The sequence below is a fragment of the Sceloporus undulatus genome, chromosome 3 (genome assembly GCF_019175285.1).
Source record: "Sceloporus undulatus isolate JIND9_A2432 ecotype Alabama chromosome 3, SceUnd_v1.1, whole genome shotgun sequence".
NCBI lineage: Eukaryota > Metazoa > Chordata > Lepidosauria > Squamata > Phrynosomatidae > Sceloporus > Sceloporus undulatus.
Genome location: NC_056524.1, coordinates 115,727,189 through 115,739,986, shown reverse-complemented (window position 1 = coordinate 115,739,986; position 12,798 = coordinate 115,727,189). Strand labels below are relative to the sequence as shown.

Here is a 12,798-nt window from a genome sequence, read left to right as displayed (position 1 = left end):
AGAAACCTAATTTTCCAGCCTCTGGATTAGATACAAAATTGAACAGCTATCCACACACCCCAGTGCCATAGTTAGCCACATGTGTGCATACAACGGCCCAGATTCAAAGAACTGCATGACTGATTCTGTGAACGCTGAAAGGAATTTTAGACTCTTCTTTTCAACTTCAGTTCTCTGCATAGTAATCAGCTCCTGAAACACAGATTTTTTAAAAGCAATTTGTGAATTGTGTGCTCGGATTTAGGACTTAGTGAAGTAGGGAGACATATTTTAAATTTTTTCTCTTAAACAAACTACTTAGAAGAACCTCAGTCTCTGCTAAGCTTGCCTTTATTTCTGAAAGACTATTCCTACAGCAGATACTTAGTTGAATAAGAAGACGTTTTCCTTAGCTAAAGGCTATGGAGTCCTTTTAGGGAGGTGTAGCAAAGTATTTGTTAATGCGTTCTTTGCACACTTGGATTTAATTTAGGGATATACAAGCTTTTTGGTTCCAAGGGCTGCATGTGGTGTTCACTAGGAGACTGAAGCTTGTATGTGTGCATGCGTACACACATAAATTGTCACTCTTCCTCCTCATCATGATCTCAGCAGGCTGAGATGAAGAGATTTAAACTTCTCCTACTTTCTCCCATTGAGATTGAAAGGTTGCTGGTAATGGAAAAGTAAAAGCATTTCCCATCTCTCAGTAGTTGCTACCAAGATAGCTGTTTCTTTGCTGTTCTTAGTGACAGAAAAACAGCAGTCTTGAATATTGTTTTTCATTCTGCTGCTGAGAAAGTGCCAGTGGATATCCCATCAAATTCACAGCCCACAAAGGCAGTGGCTCAGAGCTACATGCAGCCACAGGTTGCACACCACTGGATTAATTTATCAACATGTTGCAGGTTAGGGAAACTCCCCAAATCATTTTTACTGTTTATATAGGACTATTTCCTTCCTATGTCAAGTAGCTTTGTTTGGTTATTTCAGCTGAATGTTGTTCTTTTCTCTCCCCTCCCCCTTTAAAAACAGCATAATTGAGTAATTTACACATGCAGTTGCTCTGTAGATAATGGTGGCCTATTATTACCTTAGATGAGTGCTACTCAAGTGGTGGTCCCTAGACTGCTATGGTCTCTGAGCCATTGGTTGCTGATCCCTGGAAAGTTTTGCAGAAAGAAAGAAAAGAATTGTAATCATTGAGCACAGATCAAATGTCAGTCTCCCACATCAGATACCTGAAGAAGATTAGATTATGACTGGCAGCTAGGTGTTTGATAAAGATGGTTAGTACATGCCAACTGAAGAGTTCTGTGGTTCTGCAAACTATGTGAATTGTCAGCATCTGTCCATCTTATCTTTAGATTAATATGGGTGAAGGAATGGAAACCATACATTTCTCTGTCGCAGATCTCTCTGATATTTTCATTGGCAGGAGAATCAACCTGCTGCATGTTGATATAGATACCTGTTGGCAGAGCTCAGGTTCCAGCTGTGGAATTGTTTCCCATGTGTTACATGCCCTGAAAATTTAGAGTCTATATAAGTATTTTTAGCCTTTTACTTAACATTTTTATATTATTTCAGTCTTCACAATCACTGCAACACATCTGGCTTGCAGCAATACTTTTAATCAGTTACTTTTTATTTATTCATAATTTGTCAGCGAAATAAAATGATTTCCTTCTGTAGGTATTGTCTACTTCTACTGGCTTGACAAAAACAGTGTATAATCCAGCTGCTTTGAAGGCAGCTCAGAAAACGTTGCCTGTTAATACTTCCATGCTAGATTCTAGTGAAGCACAGAAGAAAAAACAGGTAAATTTAACTATGTTTCTTTTATAAAACAGCAATAGTTGATTTAGAAAACTGCAACATTCTAGTATATATATTGTCATATTTGATTTGATTTCAAAAAAGGAGATTACCTTATAGTGCATTTGCACTGTAGAATTAACCTGGAACTATTATTTCATGGATAACATTTTTGAGTTAGTTATTTCTCCTTGCTGTCAGAGATAGAGAATTGTGAAAGACAAAAACCAGAGTCCACTCCACTGTATATTTGGCAACAAGTATAAGGGCTAATCCCCACCATGAATAAATCAATTCATATGTGTGTAATTCAGTATGGTGTCAATTACTTGTATGTTCCAACAAGGATTACAGTAATAAATAAATAAAATCTTGAATTTCCATGTGTTAATATAAAAGGAAATATATGAAACACCCAGAAATGTCTTTTAGTGACAAAATACATTAAATTACCAAGAAATTCACTGGATAAGATATTTAGGCTGAGAGACATCAATTGCAAGCAGTTGTTGTTGTTGTTAACATTTATTTATAGAGCGCTGTAAAGTTTGCACAGCGTTTTACATAGTAAGGGTCAAATAAAATAATGGAAAAAAAGAATAAAAAAGTTTGGGACATAGTGGCTCTGCTGCTGACTCTGATGATCCCAAGGTTGACAGTTTGAGAGCAAAGGCTGTGTGACAGAGTGAGCTCCCGCTACTAATCCCAGCTGTATCATTAATTCCTATTAGTGGTACAAAAAGCACGTAATTTCTTTAAGTGATACAAAACCAGTTCCTCACATAGGATATAATAATTAAATGGATTACAGTAGATCCTCATGAAATGCATTACATTAAAATATCAGCCTGGATATCTTGTCCTGTGAATTTCTTGTTCATTTCTTGTATTTTGTCACTAAAAACATTTCTGGGTATTACATCTCTCGCCTTTTATATTAACACCTAGAAATTCAAGGTTTGTTTTTCGTTAATGTAATTCCTTATTGGGGCATACAAGTAATTTACACCATCGTATATTATATAGGTATGTATCAGTTTATTCATACTGGGGGTTAGCCCTTACACTTGTTTTCAGAGATAGAGAATTGTTACCAATTTACCATTTTAGCACTTTTCTGGCTTTTAGCATTATATGGCTTAGGTTTTAAGATATTGTCTGTTACCTTGATCTTCTCTTCTTTTACTGTGCACATGGAATTTTAATCATAGATGTTCTTTTAGGTGAAGTGTATCTTTCATGATACAACACAATGCTTCTGATCCTCTAACTACAATTGGTAGATTTGGAGTACTGTACTTGTGTGTTCTCTTCTGTGTCTTTCCCCTCTTTGGGGAGCTGTTTTGTAGCACTTACATGTTTGTTAACTAGGCTTATGTCCAACTAATAGTTTGTTACCATGGCTAGGAAATTATTTTTAAATTCTGCATGGTTAGTGAAAGCGCTGGTGCAGATTACTGTATATACTCAAGTACACTCATGTATTTTAGTTAAATTTTAGTAAAAAAAATATATCCAAAAAATGGATTGGCTTATCCATGGGTCAGTGTAAGTACTGTGCTTTAATTACTATCACAAAAGGAACCAACCACTACTGTGGGTAGAGTGGCAAAAGCTTAGTTCATTCTGGAAGAACCTAAAAGCGGCACTGTGACCACCTCTGCTCTCTCCACTGCAGCACTGCATCTGACATTTTTGAATGCCTGTGCAGGAAAATGGTGCTGGTGGTAGTTCTTTCGTTCTTCTCCTCATAGGAGTTCCAAGAGGAATTAAAAGGAATAAGACATTTGTGTATGTCTGTTAGCTTTTCTGGGTTAAAATCAGGCAAAGCTACCACATTAAGATTAAAAGCTATGTTCACTGCTAACGTAGTCTCCATTTTCTTTTCTTTGCCTTTTCATCCTTCCTGCTGTGTATGTTTTCTTAGCTGCGCCTGTGTCTTGTCCCCCAGAAATTACACATCCACCATTTATCATAGTACCCTCCTCACCCATCCAGCTTTTAGGGTGAACACAAGCAGTTATGCCTGCTGGAGTTTTGTAAGTTCTTTGGCATCATTTTCCTTTGCTTCGTCCTTTGCATCCTTTGTTACATTCTCCTAAGTTTTACCCTTGACCTTTCCATGGGTCATATCAAAAGCCATAATTCTGGTCCCAAAACCTGCCTTTGACTTATACATTTAGTTGACTTATAGTCAAGTATATATGGTAATACACCATGATGAACAAGGTTATAAAACAAAGTGGGTGAATGTGCTTGGGGAAGGGAAGTTTTATGTTGGAAAGAGAGAAAGAAAAATGGTTTTATATGGGGTGCTCCCATGTGATCACTGTGACTCAAGCTCATATCTAGATCAGTGAATAACTGCCAGTCCTTAATATTTCTGCAAAAAAGTGTCATCATTGATTGTGTCTGCTTACACTGTGTAGTCTGTTTTTTGAGTGGTCAGAAGTTCAGAAGGGGTGATCCTCTGGGTGATACAGCACAGTGAATTGGAAAGATACAAAGATCTTAAATTTAAAAAAAATAACATTCAGTGACAATTACCACCAGGAATATAACCACTTGATTTTGCTATGTCATTAAAATTTAGTATTGTTTGGTTGCTTTTAACATCTCAGAGCAGAATTTAGTAAACTTTCTTAAGAGTAGTGTTAATTTGTGGTGCTGCTGTTGCTGCACATTAGCATAGGTGTTTCTTGTATCTTGCTTTTTAAAGTACATTCTGAGCTAGTTTATTTCAGATTTTCTCTGACAATATACTTTTGTATATTTCACCCCTCCATTACCTCCCTTTTCTAAACAGTCTCTGTCTTCTAAACCAATTCTTATGGCAGATTGTTTAGCTTTTTTCTGAACTTCTTGCATTTCTACATAATACCATTATCTACATTTTTGTCTAGGGTTTAATCATATTTAAATAACAAATTTGCTGTAAACATATGGTATTCTGCATAATTTTCCTCAGATCTGTCTTTAGTAAATCAGATTCAAATAGGTGCTGGGTATTCGTATATTCATATTCAGTACATGAAAAAAAATGTTTTTATCTAGTGAAAAATAGTTAAAAGGAATGTGATTAGTTCTTCAACTTAACTAAGAGGATGAAAATTCCTTTTGAATACTTGAACACTAGATTAGAACTTCCTGAGAAAGACTTTATTTTGATTCTCACATGTACTACTTTATCATTCTGGTGGATTTTGCTAACTGAATATTAACACTGACAAAGAACTTACCGTATATTCCGGCATATAAGACGACTGGGCGTATAAGACGACCCCCAAATTTACAACTTAAAATATAGTATTTGGGATATATTCACCGTATAAGACCACCCCTCTCTTCCTTGATAAGTAAGAAAGGAGCTGAATGCACACAACAACAACAACAGCAGCAGCAGCAACAGACGAGAAAGAGGGGAGAGGAGAAAAAAGGAGAAGGAGAAAGAAGAAAAGGAGAAGAAGAGGAGGCAGACTCCACTACACTCTGAGGAAGGAGTGTGTTCCATGTTTGAAATAACAGCATACACAACATTATTTCACCCGCCCCGACAACTCCTCCCGCCCTTCCTCTTGGTGCATCTACACTTTAGAATTAATGCAGTTTGACACCACTTTAAGAGCTGCTGCTCCATCCTATTGGAATCCTAGGATTTGTAGTTTTATAAGGTCTTTTGCCTTCTCTGCCCAAAGAATGCGGGGTGCTGCTCCAAACTACAAATCCCAGGGATTCTGTATGGATGGAGTCATGGCAGTTCAAGTGGCTCCTATTGGAATCAAAGCCCAGGAAGCTTTGTGCCAAATAGAAATGTGTTAGGCTGCAACTGCACTGCAGAAATACAGTGCTCCCTTGGGTTACGAAATTAATTCGTTCCGCGGCCGCTTTCGTAACCCGAAAAGCCTTCGCAAGCCGAAAACCCATAGGCGCTAATGGGGAAAAGCCGCGTTTCGTGCGAAAAAGCGCCGAAAAGCACCAAAAATTTTTTTCGTAACCCGAAAAAACATTCGTAACCCGGAACAGTTATTTCCTATGGGATTTTTTCGTATCCCAGAAATTTCGTAACCTGGGTATTTCGTATCCCGGGGTACCACTGTAATCCAGTTTGACACCCCTTTAACTGCCCTGGCTCAGTGCTAGGGAATCCTGGGAATTCTAGTTTTCTGAGACATCTCAGCAAACTTTGGTGTGACAACAAACTACAATTCTCAGGATTTCATAGCACTGGGCCATGGCAGTTAAAATGGTATGAAACTGGATTGTCTCTGGAATGAAGATGCAGCCTAAATTGGATCCAAGACACACTGCAGAAATAATCCAGTTCAAGACCACTTTAGCTGCCCTGGCTCAGTGCTAGGGAACCCTGGGAAGTGTAGTTTTGTGAGACGATGGCCTGTTACAGACAGCCAAAATAAAGCTGCTTCAAGTCACAGTGGAGGTATGGTGTTTCAATGATGCATGCGTCCTAAGAGTCCAGAAGCCGCACCAAAGCCACGCTCCAGTCCTTAGGGCTGGAGCATGGCTTTGGTGCAACTTCTGGACTCTTAGGACGCATGCATCATTGAAAAACCATACCTCCACTGTGACTCGAAGCAGCTTTATTTTGGCTGTCTGTAACAGGCCATTGAGCCTTCTCTGTCAGAAAGAGCTCTGGTGCCACAACAAACTACAATTCCCAGGATTCCCTAGCACTGAGCCAGGGCAGTTAAAGTGGTCACAAACTGGATTATTTCTGCAGTGTGTTTTGGACCTTGGTTATTAAAAATGCTCAAGGTCCAATCCATACTGCAGAAATACTCCAGTTTGAGGCTGCTTTAGCTGGCCTGGCTCAATGCTAGGGAACCCTGGGAATTTTAGTTTTGTGAGAAAGAGCTCTGGTGCCACAATGAACTACAATTCCCATGCATCTGAGGAAGTACGCTTAAGTCTAGGAAAGCTGCCAACTTTTCTTTCAGTGAGTCTCAAATGTGCTACAAGACCTATCTCTCTATCCTCATCATCACCACTATTGTTATCATTAAATCCAAATGCATCTGCAGAAGTGGGCTTAAACTGGCAACACTGATATAAATAAATAAATAAAGGATAATAATAATAATAATAATAATAACAACAACAACAACAACAACAACATACTGTAGACTCTATCTCTGGGGCTGGGATCTGGATGCATGGAGGCAATTCCCTTGAAAAACCAGGGAATCCTGGGAATTGTAGTTTGTGAGGGCGGGGGGGCAACCACTGTCCTCTCTCTGATTGGCTGTTAGTGTGACTCCATCCAAACAGGATTGGTTGCTCTGTAGCTTGGCTCTCAGAGGGACTCAGGGGCTAAGAGAGAGAGAGAGAGACCCTTTTCTGAGGGTGGGGTGGCGACCACTCTCCAGCCCTCTCTCTGATTGGCTGAAAACTGTGAGTGTGTGACTCCAAAGGATTGGTTGCTCTGTAGCCAGCCTTGCTCTCAGGCTGGAGGGAAGGTAGAGAGACCTTCTGCCGTCTGAGGATAGGAAGGGAAAGGAGAGAGCAAGGAAGGAAGGAAGAGAAGAAAAGAAAAAGGGAAGGAAGGAAGGAGGAAGGGAGGGAGGGAAGGAAGGAAGGATGGAAGGAAGGAGGGGAAAAGAAAGGGAGGGAGGGAAGGCAGGGGAAAAGCAAAGGAGGAGAGAACGGAGGAGGATGCTCCTTTGCCTTTGAGAGAAGCCTTCCCTGCCGAGGGCTCTCTTTAGGACCCAGGGGCTTTCCGGAGTACAAGACGACCCCCGACTTTGGGGAAGATTTTCCAGGGCTAAAAAGTAGTCTTGTACGACGGAAAATACGGTAACTATCTTTTTCTACAGTCAGGTCAAGTGAGCACCATTGCTCAGGTTTGTTAAGTTTTCTTGCATGTTGCGTCACAAAATTTAGGTTATTGATTCATTTTTTCATGAGGCTGATGCAAAAAATTTAACAAGATGCCAAAAAAAATGAGGAGAGGGAAGAGAAGGAAAAATCTCAAAACTATTTTGTGGACTTTTTTCATTCTAGTTTATATTAGATTTTCACTGACAAAAAATGTATTTGTTTACAGACACAGAAGAGTCTTATTTAGAACACTGGAGACCTTTAATCATAAGAAACCAATGAAGAAACCAGCATTCTGGTTTCTCTTGGCTGAAGGACTTACAATAAAAGTGGATAAAATACTAATTTGTTTCAACATTTAACCCAAATTTGAGGAAGTAGACTTTAGTCTATGAAAGCTCATGCTGCAAACTTCTTTCTTTAGTTAGTCTCAAAGGTGCTACACGGATCTCTCCACATACTAACCCAAATTTGAACTGGTATGTTTTGGTAGATATTAAGAATAATTCTCTTATTTTCTTTTGAATTTTGTTAGATCATACCTGCTGTTTTAATCTATGTCTGTGGTTGGTTACTTCACAGTTTACTATAGAATACTTCTGGAAAATTACTTTGTAACTGTTTCAAGTAGTCAGAACATTTAACACTAAGGTGTGACAAACCTTGGAATGCAGTTGTTGTTGTGTGCCTTCAAGTCATTCACAACTCATGGCAATCCTAAGGTCATCGAGGTTTCTGGGACTAAGGGTATGACTTGCTCAAGCTCACCCAGTGGGTTTCCATGGCTGAGCAGGGAAATGAACTCTGGTCTCCAGAATTCAGAGTCCAACACTCAGACCACTGCTAGCTTTTGGGAATGCATAACTGACAGTGTTCGCAAGAGCTGTTGCAGAACTAGCTTCAGTAAAATGTGAAGCATTCAGAACAGAATACTCAGAATGTGCTATTCACAGTATTCTGTTCTGAATATAGTCATCCCTCAATATCTCTCTCTCACACACACAGATACTAAAAATTGTGGTCCATTATTGTCATAGGATGTGCATCCATGTGCATGCACCATTGTTGACGATGATGGAGCAGGGCCATCTACAGATGGCTAGCCCAGCGATATGGAGGGCAACTGTAGTTGATGTTTTATTCAAGCTACATCTGGAACAGCTTTTCAACTATTTGGTTTGGTTTCAAAGGATTTGGACCTTTGCTCCTCACTGTTTGTCCTGTAGTTTTTGACCCCAGATGCAAATACATTTTTCTTCACTTTTATGACCAATTTTGGATAGAAAATGCCAGCTAGAGTTAATATGCCAAATTTGTCTATGTGCCTACAAGTCTCCTGTTGCCATATGGCAACCTCTTGAATTTTGTAGGGCTTTCTTGGGCAAGGAATACTCAGAAATGGTTTTTCCAGTTCCTTTCTCTGAAATACAACCTATAGCACCTGATATTCATTAGCAGTTATTAACCAGGCCTGACCATGCTTAGCTTTCAAGATTAGACAGAATCTGGTGCCTTCACATTACAGCTCTGAAAATGTTGGAGCCTTTTCTAAGCTTGGTGACACCCAGTGTGAGGAGGGGCTACTAGGGGGTGGCAGCAGCAGCTTGCCCCACCCTCTCTGCTTACCCCTCTTGGCTTTGTCACTGGCCCGGCTACCTCCCACCCAGTGAGGGGAGCTGCCATGGGGGAGATGGCAGTGGCCCACCCCACCTCTCGATGCTCGCCTCTCATGGCTTCATTGTCATCCTGGCTCCTTACCCAAGGGAGGGAGCCAGGTCTGTGACAAAGCCCCAAAGAGCATGCTCACCTCCACTGCCACCTAGGCTTCTCCCTGAAGAGGGCTCCATGCTGCTATGAAGCCACAAGGGACATTCTCACCCTTTCACAGTCCTTCCCACTGCCTCGGATTTCTCTCCAGGGATGGATCTGGGCAGTGGCAAAGCCACAAGGGATATGCTCATCCCTCCGCCAAAGCAAGAGGAAGACCCCACAAGGATGGCATCCCTCCTGTGGAGTATCACTTGATATGACCCAGTGATGCCACTTGTTGCACTTACAGTTTCTTTTGTTTCTTTGTTTTAAAACTGCTATATCACAAGATTCATTCAATGCAACTCTAGTATTGATATTAACCAGTTAACCAAAATAGTCAAGTCAGACTATTCACATTTACTTATTACATAATCTAACTTCATTATGACTTTTTTTTGCATCACATGTTTATAAGGCAGTAATTTAGACATGAATGGAATGGGCTTCTATTCCTTAAGGTGTGGCTTTAACAGCCAAGCTCATAATTATACCAGCTGTGTATAGATTGGTTTAAATCTACCCAAAACTCAGTATTTTTATTTCATTATCAGAAGGCACTAGTTCATATTAATCTATGTTTATTAATCTTTAGCCCGTTGTATTAGACCTTTTCATCTTTATTCATTCTTAATTTATCTCGGGGAAGTTTCTAGTGTAACTTCCATGTTTGCTATCATTGTCAGATAAAATTGCTGCTGATAGACAAGTAGGTTTATATCATCTTATTAAATTAAAATATAAAATGTAGTGTGTTACCACTGTACAAAATTAATTACCATTTTCCCAGATAACTTGGGGATAAATGGTATATTATGCCCTACATCTCAGGACAGAACTATACAGATAACTGTTCAAAGTAGGTGCCGAAAGTAGTGCATAAAAGTTACAATGATACTTGTTACCCAATTTATATTTGTGAAAGTCTATATTTTTCATAGATCCTTCCTAAAATGTTCTCTGTTTAACTTCACAAGTGTGTGCTTTACTTCTCACCTATTCAAGTTATTAGATAGAAATACAGTGGGGCCTCCGCATACGCGGCCTTTTTATAAGCGGCTTTGAGCGTACGCGCTCAAACCGCTGGGCGCGCACGCAGGGCAGAAGGGGCGGCGCGTCCCATTCAGTTGAATGGGCGCATGTGCTTGTTGCGCCGCACGCGCCCCTGTTACACCCCACGCACCTCCGCACCGCCGTGCACGAGCCCCATTGTTTACAATGGGGCTCGAGCATAGGCGGAAATCGCCATACACGGCGGGATCCGGAAAGGATCCCCCGCGTATGGCGAGGTTCCACTGTACTTGGATCTCATCGCTAAACCTAGCTTTAAAACAGAAATCTTCTTGTTAATCTTCTTTGTTACAATTACATTATGTACATCTACTTAGTTGTAACTGTCAAGCACATTTATTGTTAACAAAAAACACTTTTGTTTACTGCTCATGTTTAAAAGATTCAGTGATGCAGGGGATCTTGGGAAGGAGGGAAGGAATTCAGAATTATTTACATACACAATTCAAGAAAGCAGTCCAGTTCCATTGTATTTGAAAATTTCATTTACCTTCCATTCTTCTGTGATAAGTTTTTAGGAGACTTTAGAAAAAAGCAGGAACACATTAATTATAATGTGTTTAGGTCTCTATTTATAGGAAATACTGCAGGGATTGCGGGCATAAAAGAACAGTATAGAGCTAAATATTCTGACTGGATGCTGCTGCAAGCCAGTATAATACAACAGTGCTAAAGCATAGCACAGGACTTTGCAGTGTAGAAACTTCTTCTGCCAAAGTTTCAGGGATTGGTTATTCCTAAATAGTTTCTTTTTAAAATCTTAAACCTGAAACATATTTTATACTGTTTTCCATTGATTCATATAAATTACCAAATAGGTGCCTTTTGCCCTTCAAGGAGCTCACAGTTCTTTCAGCTTAATATGTTAATAGAGTATATATTTTTCACAGTATCCAGAGGAACATATTTGACACAAGTATCTGATTTAAAATTATTATTAAATATTTATATATTATACACATTGTCTTATTTGGAGTTGATATGCTGATAGTAAAGACATTATCTGAACTCCAGCATTTATGCAAGTTCTCTTGAATTACTGGATATATTACTGGACTGACAACTGGTTTTAGAGCAGTGGGAGAAGAGATGCCTAACCGTTCAGTGTGCTAATACTGACATCAGTTATTTTCACATTGGCTTATTCCACACATAATGATGGATTACCTAAACATGAGAACATGTATGGGGAAATATATCAGACGTAAAAAAGTGTTGGTAATTATTCAAAATGTTTAATAACTAGAATCATTGGAAGCACTGATTTTATAAAATGTGGAGATACTCATTGCTTTTATGCTTCTAGGAGGCATTAAGACTTCAACAAGATGTGAGGAAGAAAAAGCAGGAAATCTTGGAAAAGCACATTGAAACACAAAAGGTAAAGAGTTTGTTACTGTGATTGGACTGCTACTGAAGAATAGTAATTTTCCATGAAGTGTTGTAACATTGAGAACTAGTTATGCAACAGTATAATTCTGTATGCTGAAAACAGTTAAACTGAGTTTCGGGTAAGTCTCAAGCTTTATTTTCAGTTCTTGTCTCTATATCCAAACAAAGTTTGTAAACCTTGGGATGAGGAAATCATCTCTTTTTGCTACTTAATTGAATCTCTACATACAACAATTTCATTGATATGGTAGACTAGTCAAATAAAAGAGAAAGTGATAAATAAAAGAGAAAGTGAGGAAGTGTATACATTGTTTGTGGTACTCTTCATGATTTCTTTGCTGTTGCCAAGTGAGTATTTTTTTAACCTGTACTGTTTTCAAAAGTATGAACTAGTTAAAAGATCTCCCTTAGTGGATTTATGGAGAATAGAGATTAGAAAAATTGCTTTTTTAAAACCACATCTTCTAGAATTCTTTAGTTGTCCTGCTAAGACAGCTGTCGTCAAAAAGTCAATTTTGTAAGCTGAGGTCTACCAGATATGTCCATGAATATTTCTAGCCCTTCTTTTAAGTCTTACAGGGACACTATTTGCAAATAATATGCAAACATTTCAAAACCAGATGATAGAATTTTTTAATGGAGCGTTCTCAAAACCTGTCTTTGAACATACTGAATTAAGTGGTAGTTCTATAGTCTATATATCAGAACTTAATTTGTTTATTCAAATCAGACTTTCCTACCCCTCATTTCATCTGTGTCATTGGATTATGTTGGTCCTAGATTAGATACTGTATTTAGCAAATTTCCTTGCTAGACTTTCTATGGGGGGAAAGTGTATTGCAACTTGAGAGTTAACAAAATAAACGTTGACATACCCTGGAGTGGAGAGTTCTT

General features: G+C 39.0%; 1 protein-coding gene across 2 annotated transcripts in view; it reads left to right on the top strand.

Moving 5' to 3' along the window:
• Positions 1-12,798, top strand: part of RBM26 (RNA binding motif protein 26) — a 68,903-nt gene that overhangs the window by 39,779 nt on the left and 16,326 nt on the right. Inside the window, exons 15-16 of one of the 2 annotated variants that reach the window (XM_042458033.1) lie at positions 1,675-1,800; positions 11,819-11,893. In XM_042458033.1, coding sequence (XP_042313967.1) covers positions 1,675-1,800; positions 11,819-11,893 — 201 coding nt within the window. The remainder of the gene's footprint in view (positions 1-1,674; positions 1,801-11,818; positions 11,894-12,798) is intronic. The other variant, XM_042458034.1, reaches the window with a different exon arrangement.